Consider the following 20,921-nt stretch of genomic DNA (forward strand, 5'->3'; position numbering starts at 1 on the left):
GTGATGGGGGGGCCGAAGGGGAGGAAAGATTTTATAATAGTGATAAGGGAGTGGGGGAGATAGTATCATCACGAAGGGGCTCTCTCAAGGGGAATTCTTTGGTGACAAAGGCAGGGGGATATTTGAGTTTCACGGTATCGGGGAGGGCCCCGCAGGATCGGAGGCGCGGGGATATTCTTAAAGCCAGCCGGTTGGACTTCCGGTTCGGAGTCAAGGTCCGATTGCTCCAGACTCTAAGCCCAGGAGCCACCGGCGCCGGCTGCCGAGCCCCGCCCCAGTCTGAAGCCGACTTGACTCCGGAAGTGATTTTCCCGACCCGGAAGCGGAGCAGCCCAGAAGTCGCGCGGACTAGGGATGCCCAGGATCCGCCTTCTAGGGCTCCTCCTCCTCCTCCGCGGTCTCCTCGGGGCTGTGCCGGGAGGGCGGGCAGGAACCTGGCCGGAGATGCTCTGATGGTCCCGGGCGGACGGCGGCGGCGGCGGCGACGGCGGCGGGAGGATGTCCTCTCCTCGGGAGCGGGCTGCGGAGCTGGCGCGCTTCTACACAGTCACGGAACCTCAGCGGCATCCGAGGGGGTACACGGTGTATAAGGTTACCGCCCGGGTGAGTGAGGCCGTGCGGGACAGACGGAGGATCGCGCGTCCGGCGGGGGCGGCTTTTGAGACCCTGAGAGTGCGGGAGAAGGGTGGGGTTCAGGCTGCAGCCGACAGGTGCTGGGGAGGTGGGAGTGGGGGAGGATCCGATGGAACCGCCGCGATGACACTTCGCACCTCGCTGCCGCGCGTCCCCGGTGCAGCCGGCGTTTGTCCGCGTGCCTCGTCCCTGCAGGCTCCACGAAAACAGGGACTGTCATGTTTTGTTCCTCCCCCACCCCCTCCCCACGGCGCCTTGAATTGGACAGGGGCCCGGCGGTGCCCGATTGTTGAATGAATGAAGGAATTTTCTGGAGCTTTAGCTGAGGCCGGGAGATTGGGCACAGGTGACGAGGTGGGATAGGCTGCCCCGGCTCAGGTAAAGCATCCCTGCGCTCAGAAACAAGCTTGTAGTGCTCCGTGCCCCAGGCGTGCTTCGTCTGTGACACTGCCGAGTCTGATCCCAGATTACTCTCCTCACTCAACCTGCCTATTCGTGGAGCGCTGCCGACCTGCGAGCCCGACCAACTTTGGGCTAGGGGTTGTTGCCTCTGCCCTTGAGACACCTATAGCTGCGCTACGAGACACATCCCGAATAACGCTTCGTATGCAGTATTACGTGCATATAGTGCAATAGAATGGTGATCTGTATGTTCTCCGTTTTTCTCTGCAGGAATGAAGTGATTCTCCTTATTGTAGAAGGCCCGTTTTGTCTGAAATCTTTATACTTTAGTGAAGTTGATTTTGTGACAGATAGGAAGGAATCAGGTGACCTGTTATGTAAAGCTCAATCCAGAGGAAGGTTCTCAGGATCGGATAGTTATTAAATGTCTTGAGCTAAATATTCTGTGAGGCGTTTATAGATTTCATTCTTCGTTAGAGTTGGAGAAAGTAGAGGTTTCTGCGCCTTTTCAGGTCTGTGTGCATATATACATACATATACAATACCAGCAGTATGCATGAGTATGATATATATGTATTCATTTATAGCATACCTGGATACATATAAAGAAGTTAGATAATTTAGGGTAATTTATATTATTTAAATAATATATTACCTTCCACTTAAAATCTTATAGCAGAGATAGACTAATTTTTTCAAACTAGTAATTATACTAAGTATATGCTAATTTAAAGAAGAGAGCAATCACTGATAGTTCGAGTAGTCAAAGAAGACTTCAAGGACAAACTCAAGCTCAGGTCCTGCTGAGCGGGTGGAGGATGGAATAGTGTATGGAGATATAGAGAATGGAAGAGTGGGTACAGAGCATTGATGGGTAGAATGGAAAGAGTAGGTTTTTTGGGGGAAGACATTTTATATTGAGTAATGAAAGACTTGGTATACTTGGGAGCCTTGCCAGAAAGCATCATGAGGTGCTATTTCATGCTTGTACAGGACATTTTGTAATATTAAGGGGATCCATAAATTACTACTAAAGAAACTAATTTCTAGAATATAAGGAGACATATAGTTGTCAGTTTTTATGTTCTATCTGGTAACATTACCAATTAAATGTTTGATTACTTACATTCTTTGTTCCCACATCAAAGCCCTATTCTATTGTCTTCTTATAGAATGGAAGTGACCTTGGGGGAGGTCATGCAATGAAAATGCTCCTAATCTGCAAAGGCTTTGAGGATGAGCCTAACCATATATTACATGGCTTTTATTCAGAACCAACCTAGCTAAATTTGGACAAGCTCGTTACAGTGGTGAATATTATTCTACTACAGCAGTTTAGGAGCTCCTTTATTAAGATGTTAGAGGGATTAGAATTTTCATCAATGGAGGAAGCATATCACTGATGAAATCATAGCTCAATAATCGAGCTATTCAAGTGAATGATTAAAACTTATTCTTTCCTGATATAAGATAGGATAGATTTACAATCCAGAACTTAAATATTTGTACCCAATAAGACAAAGCTTTTTTAATTTTGTCACATAGTTGAGTTGTAGGGATTGTGAAATTATGATTATCAGTAAATGTTTGATTTGTATATCTATTTTATACATCTTCATACCTGGGATGGTTAAAAATTTATCCAGTGAAAAGGGGTTGGATAAAGTTTGACAACAGTGTAATAAAGAATTTTCGTTACAAAAAATGTTAACATAAATTTAAAACATAACAAATATTATAATAGTACTCCCTGAATTAATATTTTGTTCATATTTGGACCATAGAACATTAAAATAAAGAGATTTTAGCAATCAGAAAGCCTGATTTGCACTGCTGAAATGATTTGAAGTGGAAAATAGCTTATAATAGTTTCCCTCTCCTGCCCTGCAGTGATATATATTTTATTTATTTTTTAAGATTTTGACTGACTTTTCATTGGTAAAGTTATTAAAATATTTAATCCAGACAAAATTAACTTTTTGTTTTGTTTTTTGTTTAGGCAGTTGGGGTTAAGTGACTTGCCCAGGGTCACACAGCTAGTAAGTATTAAGTGTCTGAGGTCTTATTTGAACTCAGGTTCTCCTGACTCCAGGGCCATCTACTGCGCCATCTAGTTGCGCCTGATAAAAATAACTTTCCTTTTTTGGAATTGTGTCTTTAAAGTTAACCAAACTGTACGCCTTTTGACCCAGCCATACTAATACTAGTAGCTCAGTGAACAAAAAAAGAGCAAAAGGATCCAAACGTACAAAAATATTTATTGCAGTTCTTTTTGTAGTAGCCAAATATCTGAAAGTAATGAAGTACCCACACATACTGGTGAATGTCTAAACAAATTTAGGTATTTGAATATGGTGGAATATGGTGTTTGATAAGAAATTATGTAATAGTTTCAAAGTAGACTGGAAAAAAAATGAATTGATGTTGTTCTGAACTGAATTAGTTTCACTGAAGTAAGCAGAACTTAGGAGAACAATTTCCTTCCTTTCTTCCCCTCCCCTCCCCTCCCCTTCCCCCTTCCCTTCCCTTCCCCTTCTCCTTCCTTTCCCTTCTCCTTCCTTTCCCTTCCCCTTCTTTCCCCTTCCCTTCCCTTCCCCTTCCCCTTCTTTCCCCTTCCCGTCCCTTCCCCTTCCCCTTCTTTCTCCTTCCCTTCCCTTCCCTTCCCCTTCCCCTTCCCTTCCTTTCCCTTCCCTTCTCCTTCCTCTTCTCCTTCCCCTTCCCCTTCTCCTTCCCCTTCCTCTTCTCCTTCCCCTTCCCTCCTTCCTTCCCTTTTTCCTTCCCTCCTTCCTTCCCTCCTTCCTTCTCTCCTTCCTTCCCTCCTTCCTTCCCTCCTTCCTCCCCTCCTTCCTCCCTTCCTCCCTTCCTCCCTTCCTCCCTCCCTTCTTTCCTTCCTCCCTTCCTTACCTTCCTCCCTTCCCTCCCTTTCCTCCCTCCCTCCCTCCCTCCCTCCCTCCCTATGTAATAGTTTCAAAGTAGTCTGGGAAAAAATGAATTGATGTTGTTCTGAATTGAAGTAAGCAGAATTTAGGAGAACAATTTCCTTCCTTCCTTCCCTGCCCTCCCCTCCCCTCCCTTCCCTTTCCTTCTCTTCTTCCCCTTCCCCTTCCCTCTTTCCTTCCCTCCTTCCTTCCCTCCCTTCCTTCTTTCCTTCCTTCCTCTTTTCCTCTCTCCCTCCTTTCCTTCCCTCCCTTCCTCCCTTCCTCCCTTCCTCTGTTCCTCCCTCTCTCCCTCTCTCCCTCCCTTCCCTTCCTTCCTCTGTTCCTTCCTTCCTTCCTTCCTTCCTTCCTTCCTTCTTTCCTTCCTTCCTTCCTTCCTTCCTTCCTTCCTTCCTTCCTTCCTTCCTTCCTTCCTTCCTTCCTTCCTTCCTTCCTTCCTTCCTTCCTTCCTTCCTTCCTTCCTTCCTTCTTCCTTTATTCCTTCCCTCCCTTCCTTCCTTCCCTTCCTTCCCTTCCTTCCCTTCTTTCCCTTCCTTCCCTTCCTTCCCTTCCTTCCCTTCCTTCCCTTCCTTCCCTCCCTTCCCTCCCTTCCCTCCCTCTGTTCCTTCCTTCCTTCCTCTGTTCCTTCCTCTGTTCCTTCCTTCCTTCCTTTCCTCCTTTCCTTCCCTTCCTTCCTTCCTTCCTTCCTTCCTTCCTTCCTTCCTTCCTTCCTTCCTTCCTTCCTTCCTTCCTTCCTTCCTTCCTTCCTTCCTTCCTTTCCTCCTTTCCTTCCCTTCCTTCCTTCCTTCCTTCCTTCCTTCCTTCCTTCCTTCCTTCCTTCCTTCCTTCCTTCCTTCCTTCCTTCCTTCCTTTCCTTCCTTCCTTCCTTCCTTCCTTCCCTTCTTCCTTCCTTCCTTCCTTCCTTCCTTCCTTCCTTCCTTCCTTCCTTCCTTCCTTCCTTCCTTCCTTCCTTCCTTCCTTCCTTCCTTCCTTCCTTCCCTTCCTTCCCTTCCTTCCTTTCCTTCCTTCCTTCCTTCCTTCCTTCCTTCCTTCCTTCCTTCCTTCCTTCCTTCCTTCCTTCCTTCCTTCCTTCCTTCCTTCCTTCCTTCCTTCCTTCCTTCCTTCCTTCCTTCCTTCCTTCCTTCCTTCCTTCCTTCCTTCCTTCCTTCCTTCCTTCCTTCCTTCCCTCCCTTCCCTCCCTTCCCTTCCTTCCCTCCCTCCCTTCATTCTTCCCTTCCCTCCTTCCCTCCCTCCTTCCCTCCCTCCTTCCTTCCCTTCTCTCCCCTCCCTTCCTTCTTCCCTCCCTCCCTCCTTCCCTCCCTCCCTCCCTTCCTCCCCCTCCCTCCCTCCTGTTAGGATTACTAGGTGAGAACTCAGGTTGTCTGGACAGTCACAAGGTGAGAATTCAGGTTGTCTGGACAATTACAAGGTGAGAACTCAGGTTGACTTGACAGTTCTCTGGCTCAGACCTGTAAAGGAAGTTTACACCTTAGGAATCCTAGAAGGAGCAAGCTCATTGGTTGAAGTAGTTTTTCCAGAAGCCCTTGCATTATCCCACGCCCATTCTCTGGGAGGATAAAAGAGGCAACATTGGGCCTGGACAAGCATTCTGGACTGGGAAGGACAAGGGCTGGAGGACAGCACTCCAGGAAGAAGAGAAGTCTCTGCATTACATCAGCCTGAGGAGGGTCTCTGCAGGATGGGAAGTCACTTCTCTGGACAAGAGTTAACAGCAACTGCCTGGAGACAACGGTTCACTACAGGAAGAAGAATCTGTCTGAGAGATTTGAGTAGACACAGCAGATCTCTTCCCAGAGAGCGATCTGGCAGCTTCTGGAGACGACAGCTCGCTACAATTGGCGCCCAACGTGGGGCCCAATGGAGTCCTCTGTTGCATTTTGGGACATGGGGTTTTAGGTCTTCTCTCACACTGTCTTCTCACTGTATCTCCATATCTACACTGAGCTCTTAGATGCCCAATTTTTTCCACATTGAAAACATTGCCGAGTTTCTCTAGAAGTCCCTTGCCAGAAGGGACCCTGTCTTTCCACGTTCATCATTGTCCGGGTGTAAAAAGCATTTGTTCCCACTGTAGCACAGCGTCTTATGATCTCCTCTAAAGGAGCATCTTTGTCTAATCCCCATATAATTCTTTTGCAAATCTCATTGGCATTTTCCTTAGCCAGATGTGTGGTCATTATTTCTGTAGCTGCATTTTCTCCAATACTTCTTTTGACAGCAGTTTGCAAACGTCCCACAAAATCTGCAAAAGGTTCATTGGGACCTTGCTGTATTTTAGTGAAAGCCTCTCCGCGATCTTTCTGTTCAGGAAGGACACCCCAAGCTTTTATTGCAGCCTTAGCAATTTGTTCATATATTGTCATGGTATAATTAATCTGTTCTGAATTCTCTCCATACCGACCTTCACCAGCCAAGTGCTCAAAAGTGAATTGTGTGTTAACTCCTATTTCCAAATTGCATCTGACTTGAATTTTACATAATTCATGAAATTCTGCGAGCCATAGCAAATTTTCTCCAGGTTTCCAGGCATATCCTTGCTATGGATTTCCAATCATTTGGGGTTAGGACTTCATAAGACAAACCATCTAGTAACATTTTAACATAAGCTGCTGTAGCCCCATAAAGGGTACAACCTTTTTTCAAATCTTTAATTTTATTCAAATCTAAAGGTGCATATCTTCTTTTTTGACCTACAGAGTCAATATTTTCAGTCACAGGATATGCATGTATAAAATCCCTTATATCCTGTCCTTCTCTCTTAGCTTTAACCAATGCTTTTTCTAATCTTGTCATAGGCTTAGGCTGCTTCACAGGCAATTCTGTTTGTGTTTCTGCCTCTTCCCCTCCTTCTTCCTCCACCTCTGAAGGTGGGGTTGATGTGGGCCTGTCAATAATCTGCTCTCTAGGCAGGGTTGAAGCTTCTTCAAGAGAATCATACCCTAATTCCTCATTTAAATCCTCTTGCTCTAGGGCAAGATCTTGATCTCTCCTTTTTTCTTCATACTTCTTCCTCTGTTCATTTTTAAAACTTTTCCTTCTCCTACAACTTGCTTGATAGTTTAAGGCTAATTGAACTATGTTGTAGATATAAAATACTTCTGCAGAAATTGAACGAGGCCCATTTTTTGCATGAAATTCTTTCATTTCAAATCCCACTAGCTTCCATTTATCTACATCTATCTTTTCTTCCTCTAAGAACCAAGGGGATGTGCGTCTTAATGCAGCCAAGAGTTTAGCAATCTGTACCCAGGTTACAAGTAAACTCTGCTCCTCAGTTATCTTGATTATACTCTCTATAGTACCACTCCTGAATGGGGGTGGAACTGAGGTTGCTTCTGGGGCTGGGGTTGAGTCGGCTGAGGTCCAGGGATTGAATTTAGCTAACATCCTCCCTTCCTCCCCCTCCCTCCCTCCCTTCCTTCCTTCCTTCCTTCCTTCCTTCCTTCCTTCCTTCCTTCCTTCCTTCCTTCCTGCCTGCCTGCCTGCCTTCCTTCCTACCTTCCTCCCTCCCTCCCTCCTTCCCTCCCTCTCTCCCTCCCTCCCTCCCTCCCTCCCTTCCTTCCTTCCTCCCTTCCTTTCCTCCCTCCCTCCCTCCCTCCCTTCCTCCCTTCCTCCTTTCCTCCATTCCTCCTCTTCCTCCCCTTCCTTCCTTTCTTCCTTCCTTCCTTCCCTTCCTTCTTTAACTTCCTTCTTCCCTCCCTCTCTTCCTCCTTACCTTCCCTTCCTTCCCGATATAGCATCATGAACCACAAAAAATATATATATATTTTTCCCAAATTACATGTAAACATAACTTTCAACATTCATTTTTGTAAGAATTTTAAATTGCAAATTTTCTTTTCTCCATTTTTTCCCTTACCTCTCCCCTCCCCAAGGCAGCAAGCAATTTGATATAGGTTATACATGCATAGGCATTTTAAATATATTTCCATATTAGTTATTTTGTGAAAGAAAAATCAGAACAAAAGGGAAAAAAAATCTCAAGAAAAACAAACACAAAAAAAGGTGAAAGTAGTATGCTTCAATTTGGGTTTAGTTTCTGTAATTCTCTCTGGATGCAGATGGTGTTTTCCATCCTAAGTCTGTTGGAATTGTCTTAGTTGTAAGTATTCCTGAGAAAAGCTAAGTCTATCATAGTTGATTATCAAAAATTTTGCTATTACTTTGTATAATGTTATAGGAGAACAATTTATGCAGTGACAGTATAATAAAGAAAAACTATTTTGAATGACTTTTGAATGCAAAGATAAATTATAAATCCAAACGATTAAGTATGCCAAAGAAGTGATGAATTTCAAATGCAAAATAGACATTCATTTTTAGATGTAGCCAATGTGGGAATTTATTTCACTGTACAATGTATTTTTATTTTGAGAGTTTTTTTCCCTCTCTTTAAAAAATTGTTCAGTTAGAGAACTAGTGGGAGGGAATAATAATTAATGCTTGTAAAATAAAATGAAAAGTAATTGTTAATGTTTTAAAACAGGTTTCTTTGAGTGGAGAAAAAAAACATTTTTTCCTTTAGAGAATTAAGAAGTGCTCCCTTGAGACTATCACATGAAATAAATAATCAAAAGTTGATGCTTGCACATCTGTGTGTATCTCTCACAGTGTATTATACCTAGACTTATAACTTCAGATGATATTCTCCAGATTCTTAGTCCTTGCAGTATATTTCTGTGGAATAGGTCTCAATGATTCACCAAACTAGTAGTATTCTTCTATTTTAGGTAGTAACATTGCTTTCCTCATTTTGTCTTGTTTTAGATTTCTTCTATTTTCTTTAAGCCGACAGGCTCACTAAATGAATTATTTTCCAACTACCAACATATTCTCCAGTTTGACTTTTTACTATTTTCTTACCTTGTATTGGATATGTGGATGGTCAAAATTGAGACAATAGTTGTGTATTTATTTAATTTTTTGATGGCATTTGTAAGAGATAATGTAAAAGACAGTGGATTTGGAGTAAGATGATCTGTGTTTGAATCCTACATTGGCTCCTTGCTATATGTATACTACCATGATTTCAAGCATTTCCTCTACTTACAACTTTGAATTTTATGAACCTAAAAGAATCCTGAGATAGGTTTTTTTTTTTTGATCTTAGAAAATTTGCAAAAAAAAAAAAATTCATAAAAATTTGGAAATTTACAAAATTCCTAGGAAAAATAATAGGTCTTTCAATACTGTTAATTAGTGTTTCTCTGCATATTATTCCATGACTTCTAATAGAAAGTAAAAGAAACAAGATTTTATGGTACACTGGAAAAAGCATTGGACTTTCAAATCAAGATCCTTGCTCAGGCACTAATTTGCCAGTGATTTGGGTAAATCACTTAATGGTTTAGTTTCTCATTCTTAAATAGAGGACTTATCAATGACGTAATATTTTCTGGCTCTATGATTTATTATCTTTTATCACTTTAATTCATGGATACTCATCTACTAATGAAGAGAGGGGTTGCAATCTGATACATAGAAGGAACACACACACATTAATAAAAACAAGTTTTTTGTTTTTAGTTGTTGTAGTTGAGGCAGTTGGGATTAAGTGACTTGCCCAGCGTCACACAGCTAGGAAGTGCTATGTGTCTGAACTCAGATCCTCCTGACTTCAGGGCTTGTGCTCTATCTACTTACTGCACCACCTAACTGCCCCAATGAAAACAAGTTTTAAAAAATTTGATGTATGCCAAGTGTTCTGATAAAGGCCTCATTTCTTAAATATATAAAGAATTGACTCAGATTTATAAGAATACAAGTCATCTCTAGTTGATAAATAGACATAAGTAGATAATTTTCAGAGAAGAAATTAAAGCCATTTCTAGTCATAGGAAAAAATGTTGTAAGTCACAATTGAGAGAAATGCAAAATAAGACAACTGAGGTACCACTATGCATCTCTCAGATTGATTAAGTTGACAGGAATAGATAATGACAAACATTGGAAGGGATGTGGAAAAACTGGGACACTAATGCATTGTTGGTGGAATTGTGAACTGATCCAAACATTCTGAAGACCAGTTTGGAACTATGCCCAAAGGATTATCAAAATGGGCATATTCTTTAAATCAGCAGTGTCTCTACTGAGCCTGTATCCCAAAGAGATTATAAAAAAAAAGGAAAAGGACCCATATGTGAAAAAATGTAGCAGCCCTTTTTTGTAATGGCAAGGAACTGGAAACTCTGTGGATACCCATCAGTTGGAGAATGGCTGAATAAGTTATGGTATATGAATGTGATGGAATATTATTGTTCTATAAGAAGTGATCAGCACAATAATTAGAGAGAGGCCTGGAGAGACTTATATGAACTGATGTTAAGTGAAGTGAGTAGAACCAAGAGAACATTGTACACAGCAACAACAAGTTTATGTGATGATTAACACTGATGGACGTGTCTCTTTTCAACAATGAATTGGTTCAAGGCAATTCTATTAGCCTTGTGATGGAGAGAGCCATCTATATCCAGAGAGAGGACTGTGGGGCCTGAGTGTGGATCACAACATGGTATTTTTAACCTTTTATTATTGTTGTTCATTTTCTTGTTTATTTTTTCCCCCTATCTTTTTTGATCTGATTTTTCTTGCATAGCATGATGAATATGGAAATACACTTAGAAGAATTGCACATATTTAATTGTACATGTTTTTCTTTTTTTTTTTTAATTTTTAATTTTTTATTAATTTTTATAATTATAACATTTTCTTTGACAGTACATATGCATAGGTAATTTTTTTTTTTTTTTTTTTTTTTACAACATTATCCCTTGTACTCCCTTCTGTTCCGAGTTGTCCCCTCCTTCCCTCCACCCCCTCCCCTAGATGGCAGGCATTCCCATACATATTAAATACCTTATAGTATATCCTAGGTACAATATATATGTGCAGAACCGAATTTTGTTGTTGTTGTTGCAAAGGAAGGATTGTATTCGGAAGGTAAAAATAATCTGGGAAGAGAAACAAAACAAAACAAAAACCACCAATGCTCACAGTTTACACTCATTTCCCAGTGTTCCTTTTCTGGATGTAGCTGATTCTGTCCATCATTGATCAATTGGAATTGGATTAGCTCTTCTCTATGTTGAAGATATCCACTTCCATCAACATACATCCTCATACAGTATCATTGTTGAAGTGTATAATGATCCCCTAGTTCTGCTCGTTTCACTCAGCATCAGTTGATGTCTCTCCAAGCCTCTCTGTATTCCTCCTGCTGGTCATTTCTTACAGAACAATAATATTCCATAATATTCATATACCACAATTTATTCAGCCATTCTCCAATTGGTGGGTATCTATTTAATTTCCAGTTTCTAGCTATTACGAAAAGGGCTGCCACAAACATTTTTGCACATACAGATCCCTTTCCCTTCTTTAATATCTCTTTGGGATATAAGCCCAGTAGTAATGCTGCTGGGTCAAAGGGTATGCACAGTTTGATAACTTTTTGGGCATAATTCCAGATTGCTCTCCAGAATGGCTGGATTCTTTCACAACTCCACCAGCAATGTATTAGTGTCCCAGTTTCCCCACATCCCCTCCAACATTCATCATTATTTGTTCCTGTCATCTTAGCCAATCTGACAGGTGTGTAGTGGTATCTCAGAGTTGTCTTAATTTGCATTTCTCTGATTAATAGTGATTTGGAACACTCTTTCATATGAGTGGAAATAGTTTTAATTTCATCATCTGAAAATTGTTCATATCCTTTGACCATTTACCAATTGGAGAATGGCTTGATTTCTTATAAATTAAAGTCAATTCTCTGTATATTTTGGAGATGAGGCCTTTATCAGAACCTTTAACTGTAAAAATGTTTTCCCTCTTCTCTTCTAATCTTGTTTGCATTAGTTTTGTTTGTGCAGAAACTTTTTAATTTGGCGTAATCAAAATTTTCTATTTTGTGATCAATAATGGTCTCTAGTTCTCCCTTGGACACAAACTCCTTCCTCCTCCACAAATCTGAGAGGTAAACCATCCCACGTTCCTCCAATTTATTTATGATTTTGTTCTTTATGCCTAAGTCTTGGACCCATTTTGATCTTATCTTAGTGTGTGGTGTTAAATGTGGGTCCATGCCTGGTTTCTGCCATACTAATTTCCAGTTTTCCCAGCAGTTTTTGTCAAATAATGAATTCTTATCCCAAAAGTTGGGATCTTTGGGTTTGTCAAACACTAGATTGCTATTTTTATTCACTATCTTGCCCTGTGAACCTAACCTATGCCACTGATCAACTAGTCTGTTTCTTAGCCAATACCAAATGGTTTTGGTGACTGTTGCTTTATAATATAGTTCTAAATCAGGTACAGCTAGACCACCTTCATTTAATTTTTTTTTTCATTACTTCCCTTGAAATTCTCGACCTTTTGTTGTTCCATATGAATTCTGTTATTTTTTCTAGGTCATACACATGTTTTTCTTGCTGTCTTGGGGAGTGGATGCAGAGAGGGAGGCAAATTTGGAACAAAGACTTTGCAAAGATGAATGTTGAAAACTATCTTTGCATGTATTTGAAAAAATAAAATACTATTAAAATACTTGGTGGTCAGAAAAAAGTTAAGTGAAATGTAGAGGTATAGGAGAGTGTGGACTATGCACAGCTAGTGTGGGATACTTAACCTAGGATCAGAAGATTCTACAGTTTTAGAGCTGAAAGTCGGGACCTTAGGAAGTCATCTAGATCATGGCTTCTTAAATTTTTCCCTTTTGTGACTCCTTTTTGCTTGAGAAATTTTTATTCAACCCGTGAATTTTTAGCATTCAACCCATGAATTTTTAGCATTCAACCCACATGGAGTCATGACCCACAGAAGCTTTGATCTAGGACAATCTTTTAATTTTGTAGGTAAGGAAAATGGCTCCCAGAAGGGTAAGTAACTTTTCCAAGTCTAAATAGGTAGTAAATATCTGAGCTGGAATTACTGCCCTTCTGACTTCAAACACAGTGTTTGTTTCTTTGTCTTTGTCTTCTCCTTTCCTTATCTCTTCTATCTGCTATTGTCATTTTCTACTCTTTCTGTTCTCCATAAGATTTATTGTGCAGAACAAAATTGTAAGAAAGCTGCTAAGCACTCTCTTTATGAAATTTTCTGTGAGACCATTTCTGAAAAACCTTCTTTAATGTACTTTCTAGAGCAGAGACAATTCCAAATTCTTACCCTAACCTCCAAAGATCATAGGAAAGATTGAGGGAAGAGTTTGTGGGTTCTCTAAGCCAGGAAAAAGGTAATTCTCTTATAATATTCTAATCAGCTGCCGAAGTTCAAGGCAGTTCAATGGTGTTTTTTATTAAACTATTTTTTTGTAGAGATATCTTCTGAATTTTACAAAAATTACATGGAGGTCTTAAAACATACACTTCTAAAAAAATTATAACTTCAGAGAAGACATCACTAGTTATGTATCATATTTTATAATAGTTAAAACTGACATAATAAGCAAGCACAAAAAAGCAGAAATTGGATTGCTTACTTTAGTAATGACATATTTTACACTGTATCTCCCAAAAGATTGAGCATCTAAATTGTTACTTAACTTTAGTTGTCTTTGACCCTCAAACCAATTCAAATATTCTCAAACAAGTCTTTTGAAAATGTGAACAAAGGGCTGAATGTTGTGAAGTCAAAAGATTGATTTCTAGGTATGTCACATTAGCATTGACTTTGTCATATATGTCATACTCTTGAAATAAGTAATTTCTTTTTTATTCCCCTTGAATAGATCAAGTTATCTTAGGCAATAAAGCCAATATATGCCAAATAAAAGATTCTTTATAACTTTGTAATTGTTTCTCTTTATTACTTGCTTCCTTGTAGCTACTGGCTATCTTCTTAGAAAATCTGAAAAAGGATTATGAACCTCTTAGGAGGTCCAAAAAAAAAGAGGAAGAATGGATTCTATAGTCTTTTCCCACGTCTTTTATCTGGAGGAAAGAAATCCATGATGAATTAGGTGTGGTAGCACTAAAGGGAGTAGGGTGAGGAATGAATTGGGTAAGGGGGAATGGAGGAGTCTGCTGTACAGTAGTAGATCATTCTGAAAGATTGCCCTTGTCTTCTAAAAAATTACTCTTCTGTATAATTGTAGTTTAGTTAAATGGTAGGCCATTTGATTAGCATATTAGAGCCATTTCTGGTAATCTCTACTTAGAATTAGAGGAAATTAACCTCTAATGGGAGAAATGGATTAAAACAGCCTCATGAGTTTTTCCTCCACTATATCCAAAGTTATATGGTTTCAGATTATGTTTCAGGAATGGATTCTTTCCTCTTTTCCTTTCCCTCTTCCCTTCAAAGAAACCTAATGTTATATAAAAAGCAATAGAGGCAATCATTCTTTTGAAACTTAGAATTTTTTTTCTCATCTAAAAATACATTCTATCAGTTATTTCTCATGGCTTGCTGATGCAAATACAGAGTATAACTTTTTCTTTAATGTAATGCTTTTGTAAATTAAAGCATACTTTTAAAAACAGTAGAACTTATTATTTAAAGGAAACTTCACAAATCAATCATTCTCAAATCCCTGGAGATACACATTTTCTGATGCCATTATTTTGAATTCCTTTTCTATTAAATTCCTAAGGGAAAAATGTTTCTTCTTTGCTTCTACTTTCCCATTTACTCATTTTGTGATTTAGTTTCTCGACTTAACTTAATTTAACTGAACCTTACCATTCATCTCTTAATTGTGAGATCTGATGACCTTTTCTCAATCCTCATTCTTGGTCTCTCAGCTTCTTTTTGACATTGGTGATAAAATTAGTCTTTCCTCCTGGATACTCATTTCTCTTTGGGTTTTTGTTTTGCTGTTTTCTCTTGATTTCTTCCTGCTTGATTTACCATTCTTTCTTAGTCTTCTTTGCTGCTTCAGTAATTATATTATTCCTTCCAAATGTGAGTGGAGTGAGTGTCTTCCAAAACTTGGTTTGTATATAGCATTGGTCCTGCCATAATTACAGGCTCTCTTACAGAGGGATTAAGTGACTTGACTGAAGTTATAGTGGTAATAAATGACAGGTAGGATCCAAACCACATCTTCTGATTCCAAATCTATTGTTCTCATTATATCACAAAACCTCCACCTCTTTAAAACAAGGTAAAATACAAATTTTTCAGTCAGCATTTTTGAAGATTATTCACCTATTTGTCCCACTGACATTTATTCATTTGGGCATTTATTTATGGAGTAAATTTTATTGATGTCTCATTCCATTGGGGTTATTTTTCTCCCCATCCATCTATCTATCTGTCTATCTATCTATATATTATTTGTGTGAAAATTATTTTGTAATTGTGTTAATGTAATTCCTGGGTTTTGCAGGTAGACTTCCAAATATTTTATACTGTCTATGATTATTTTAAATGCGATTTCTCTTTCTAGCTCTTCAGTCTATCTAGGTTTTGTGGAGAAGCTAATGATTTATTTGGATTTATTTTATATTCTGAAACTTTGCTGAAGTTATTGTTACAACTAGTTTTTAGTTGGTTCTCTAAAGTTCTCTAAGTTTATTTTTTTGGTTATATTAATCTAGTTCTGAAAGGGGAAAGTTGAAATCCTCACTAGAACGGTTTTACTATCTGCTTCCTCTTAGAGGTCATCTAACTTTTCCCTTAAAGATTTGGATACTGTACCATTTGGTGCATATATGTTTAGTACTGATAATAGCTTTATTATTTATGTTTCCTTTAGCAAGACTTCCCTGTTTGTCTCTTATTCTACTTTTACATTGTCTAAGATCATGATTGTTATAGCTACCTTTTCTTCTTTTTTTAACTTCACATGAAACAGTATATTTTGCTTCAGCCCTTTATTTAAATCTGTATGTGTCTCTTGAAAATATGTTGTTGGATTCTAGTTTCTAAGTCATTCTGCTATCAGCTTTTGTTTTATGCCTGAATTCATTCCATTCATACTAACAATTATGATTATTAACTGTGTATTTCTCTACATCCTATTTTCTTCTGCATTCTTCTCCTTTAAAAAAAAAATCTTGTCCCTCCTCTAAAATTATTTTGCTTTTAATCACTGCCTTCTTTTATCTGCCCTTCTTTTTATAATTTCTTTCCCTTCCAACTTCCTATTGAATAAAATAGATTTACCGTTTGAGTATGCTTGTATGTGTATGTATGTATGTATGTATGTATGTATGTATGTATATGAGTGTGTGTGTATGCATTCCCTTTTTCTTCTTTTGAAACAATGTATATGAGTTAGGTTTTTTTTTTTTTTTTTTTTTTTGGTAGTTTCATGTGCAGTCATGTTTTTATTATATTAATTATGGAAATACTTGTTTTTTTCCCATAAATTAAAAATAAATTTTAAAAAAGTGTTACGCAATTTTCTTTTCTTTTTTTAAACTTATAGCTTTTTATTTACATTACATGGGTAATTTTTTTCAACATTGATTCTTGTAAAACTTTTTGTTCCAAATTTTCCCCTCCTTCCACCCCACCCCTAGATGGCAGGTAGTCCAGTACATGTTAAATATGTTAAAATATATGTTAAATCCAATATAGGTGTACATATTTATACAGTTATCTTGCTGCACAAGAAAAATCAGATCTAGAAAGAAAAAAAAAAAACACCTGAGAAGGAAAACAAAAATGCAAGTAACTTCTGTAAGACGAATGGCAGAATCAGCTAAGAACAAGAGAATGTTTAGCTTGAAGAAGACTTAGAAGATGTGTGATAATTTTCTTCAAATACTTTTAAGGGTTTTCTGGTGAAAGAGGGATCCGATCTGTTCTGCTTGATACTGGAGGAAGAAGTTGGAACTGGTTTGAATCATCTCATTGTTGAAGAAAGCCATGTCCATCAGAATTGATCATTGCATAGTCTTCTTGTTGCCGTGTATAATGATCTGGTTCTGCTCATTTCACTTAGCATTAGTTCATGTAAGTCTCTCCAGGCCTCTCTGAAATCATCCTGTTGGTCATTTCTTACAGAACAACAATATTCAATAACATTCATATACCATAATTTATTCAGCCATTCTCCAATTAGTGGGCATCCATCCAATTTCCAGTTTCTAGCCACTACAAAAAGGGCTGCCACAAACATTTTTGCACATGTGGGTCCCTTTCCCTTCTTTAAGATCTTTTTGGGATATAAACCCTGTAGTAACACTGCTGGGTCAAAGGGTATGCACAATTTAATAACTTTTTGACCATAGTTCCAAATTGCTCTTGAATGGTTGTATTCATCCACAGTTCACCAACAATGTATTAGTGTCCCAGTTTTCCCACATTCCCTCCAACATTTGTCATTATCTTTTCCTGTCATCTTAGCCAATCTGAGAGGTATGTAGTAGTTTGTTGGAGTTGTCTTAATTTGCATTTCTCTGAACAATAGTGATTTGGAGCACCTTTTCATATGAATAGAAATAGTTTTGATTTCTTCCTGTGAGAATTGTCTGTTCCTATCCTTTGACCCTTTATCAATTGGAGAATGGCTTGTTTTTTATAAATTAGAGTCAATTCTCTATATATTTTGGAAATGAGGCCTTTATCAGAACCTTTAACTGTAAAAATGTTTTCCCAGTTTATTGTTTTCCTTTTAATCTTGTTTGCATTAGTTTTGTTTGTACAAAAGCTTTTTAACTTGATATAATCAACATTTTCTATTTTGTGATCAATAATGATTTCTAGTTCTTCTTTGGTCACAAATTCCTTCATGAGTGAGATTTAAACAATGGTCAACATTTTCCCTTATTTTCCCCCTATTGTAAAAGTTCTTTGTGTGCTTCTTTGTTGTGAAATAACTTTCCCTATTCTTCCTCTTTCTTTCTCCTCCCAGGGCATCTCTCTTTTTTGCCTGGTCATTTTTTTTTTTTTTTTAACATCATCCCAACATAATTGACTCACTCTCTCATGTTCTTTCTGTGTAGAATCCTTCTAACTGCCCAAATAATAATAATAAAGGTCTTAAGTTATCTTTTCATATAGAAAGGTAAACAGTTTAACCTTATTGAGTCCTTGATGATTTGTCTTTCATCTTTACCTTTTTTTTTATGTTTCTGTTGAGTCGTTCATTCCATTTTTTTTTTTTAATTTTAAAGTCTTTTATTTTCAAAACATATGGATGGATAATTTTTTTTTTTACATTTTTTTTTATTATATATATATATATATATATATATATATATATATATATATATTTTATAATATTATCCCTTGTATTCATTTTTCCAAATTACCCCCCCTCCCTCTATTCCCTCCCCCCGACGACAGGCAATACCATACATTTTACATGTGTTACAATATAGTCTAGATACAATACATGTGTGTGAATATCATTTTCTTGTTGCACAATAAACATTAGAATCCGAAGGTACATGCAACCTGGGCAGACAGATATTAGTGCTAACAATTTTCATTCCCCTCCCAGTGTTTCTTCTCTGGGTGTAGCTACCTCTGTCCATCATTGATCAACTGGAAGTGAGTTGGATCTTCTTTATGTTGAAGATTTCCACTTCCATCAGAATACATCCTCATACAGTATTGTTGTTGAAGTGTACAGTGATCTTCTGGTTCTGCTCATTTCACTCAGCATCAGTTGATTTAAGTCTCTCCAGGCCTCTCTATATTCCTCCTGCTGGTCATTTCTTACCGAGCAATAATATTCCATAACCTTCATATACCACAATTTACCCAACCATTCTCCAACTGATGGACATATATGGATGGATAATTTGACAACAACCCTTGCATAGCCTTGTGTTTCAGATTTTCTCCTCTCAAGCAATCCAATATATGTCAAACATGTTAAAAAGCAAACATTTTTGTACATGTGGGTCCCTTTCCTTCCTTTAAGATCTCTTTGAGATATAGGCCCAAAAGAAACAATGCTGGATGCACAATTTGATAACTTTTTGAATATAGTTCTAAATTGCTCTCCAGAATGGCTGGATCCATACACAATTCCACCAACAATGTATCAGTGTCCCAGTTTTCCCACATCCCCTCCAACATTTGTCATTATCTTTTCTTGTCATTTTAGCCAATCTGAGAGGTTTGTAGTACTATCTCAGAGTTGTCTTAATTTGCATTTCTCTGATCAATAGTGATTTAGAGCACCTTCTTATATCATTAGAAATTGTTTTAATTTCTCCATCTGAAAATTGTCTGTTCATATCCTTTGACCATTTATCACTAATTCTAATTTTTAAGGAATCATTTTCATCAGTCAACTTTTGTATCTCTTTCTATTAGACCAGTTCTGTTTTTTTAAGAGATTATTTTCATAAGTATTTTTTGTGTTAATTGCCTTTTCACAATTTGTTTCTTTTTTTCTTTTTTTCCTGAGGCTGGGGTTAAGTGACTTGCCCAGGGTCACACAGCTAGGAAGTGTTAAGTGTTAGAGACCAGATTTGAACTCGGGTCCTCCTAAATTCAAGGCTGGTTGGTGCTCTATCCACTGCGCCACCTAGCTGCCCCACAATTTGTTTCTTTGCTTTCAAATTTTTTTCATCTAATTTTTCTAATTTTACTTGATTTTTTTTTTTTTTTTTTTTTTTTAGCTTTTTCAGGATTTCTTGAAATCCTGTTCACATTTTTCTTTGAGGCTTTGCTTAGAACTGTTTTGACTTTATTCTTTTCTAAGTTCATGTCTTGATTTTTCCTATCATCATAGTGGCTTTTTATGGTCAGGTTATTTTTTTTGTAATTTTGTAATTTGTTCATTTTTCCAACATTATTTCTTGGTTTTGAACTAAATGCTAATACTGGGTTCTATTCCTTGTTTTGTTTTTTCGATGTGTTTTTACAGATGATTTTGAGGGTTTGCAAGTTTTTGGTGCTTCCCTGGTGATATGAACTGGGTAGAGGTGTGGTCACTGCTACCTTGGTCTTTACTTTGATCCTTATTCAGAAAGGGCCCCATTGCTTTTGGGATCAGAAGTGATATTGTTTCAAGGGTTCCTGATCCCTTTGGGATAGAATAATACTTCCCTTCAGGGTTTCTACTTCTCTCTTGACTGAAAGTATTCATTCTTCTTTGCCCAATGAAGTATGAACTATGGCAATGAAGTTGCTAAAGTTTGGTCCTATGTCTAGTGCCTGCACAACATCCCCTTGAAGCTCTTTCTGGTTAGTTGCTAGTTCCCTTTACTGCCTCTGGCTTGAGGGCTCCTGAAACAGACCCTGCTTTTGTTATTACCACCTGTTTCATTCATGTAGGCTCTGAATTAGCTAGCCTTTACTCCAGTGTTACAAATCTTTTTTTCCAACCTTCTAACTTGTCTTGGGCTGGAAGAATGGCTCATTCTAATCTTTTGCTGACTTTGAAATAATACCTCAAATCAAATTTTGGAATAGCAAAGTTGTTTGGAGGGGAATGTTGGAACAGATCAGCTGAGTGTTTTTCTACTCCACCATCTTGGTTCTGCCACTGAAGTCTCCAGAAGCATTTATTTAATGACTTCCCTTTCAAAAGCAAGTAAAACCTACAGAGCAAATGAAAACATTGAACATTTCTGGAAATATAGAACTTCTTCTATATTTATCTTTTTTTGTGGATGACTAAGAAGCATACTTATCAAATTGAAGTCAAGGATGAGTATATTGCATTGATTACAATTGCTAAATTGTTTCAGTGTTACTTTCCTTTAAATATTGTGGTTATCATTTGCTTTGGTTTTTCTTACCTCCTTCTATATCAGATTATGCAATTCTTCTGAAGTTATTCTAATTCTTTATGGCCATTGTTTCTTATTGTCCTAAAATAATGTTCTAATACTATTCTTATACCATAAGTTGTTCAGTCATTGTCTACTTGAAGGATATGTACTTTTGTTTTAGTTCTTTGTAATTATGAAAAGTGCTACTGGAAATATTTATGTAAATGTGGAATTTAAAACTTTGACTTCTTTGTAGTATGTGCCTAGTAGTGCTTTAATACTTAGCCAAAAGGTATGTACAGTCTAGTGATATTTTAAAATTCCAAAT

General features: G+C 38.0%; 1 protein-coding gene across 2 annotated transcripts in view; it reads left to right on the top strand.

Annotated features, from left to right (window-relative positions):
• The first annotated feature begins 313 nt into the window (after positions 1 to 313).
• The window catches only part of RPS6KC1 (ribosomal protein S6 kinase C1), a 208,648-nt gene continuing 188,040 nt past the window's right edge, over positions 314 to 20,921 (top strand). For both annotated transcript variants that reach the window (XM_074309136.1, XM_074309138.1), the window contains exon 1: positions 314 to 603. In XM_074309136.1, the coding sequence (XP_074165237.1) occupies positions 499 to 603 (105 nt within the window). In that variant the 5' untranslated portion in view covers positions 314 to 498. The remainder of the gene's footprint in view (positions 604 to 20,921) is intronic.

This window comes from Sminthopsis crassicaudata, chromosome 4, assembly GCF_048593235.1.
Source record: "Sminthopsis crassicaudata isolate SCR6 chromosome 4, ASM4859323v1, whole genome shotgun sequence".
Classification (NCBI taxonomy): domain Eukaryota; kingdom Metazoa; phylum Chordata; class Mammalia; order Dasyuromorphia; family Dasyuridae; genus Sminthopsis; species Sminthopsis crassicaudata.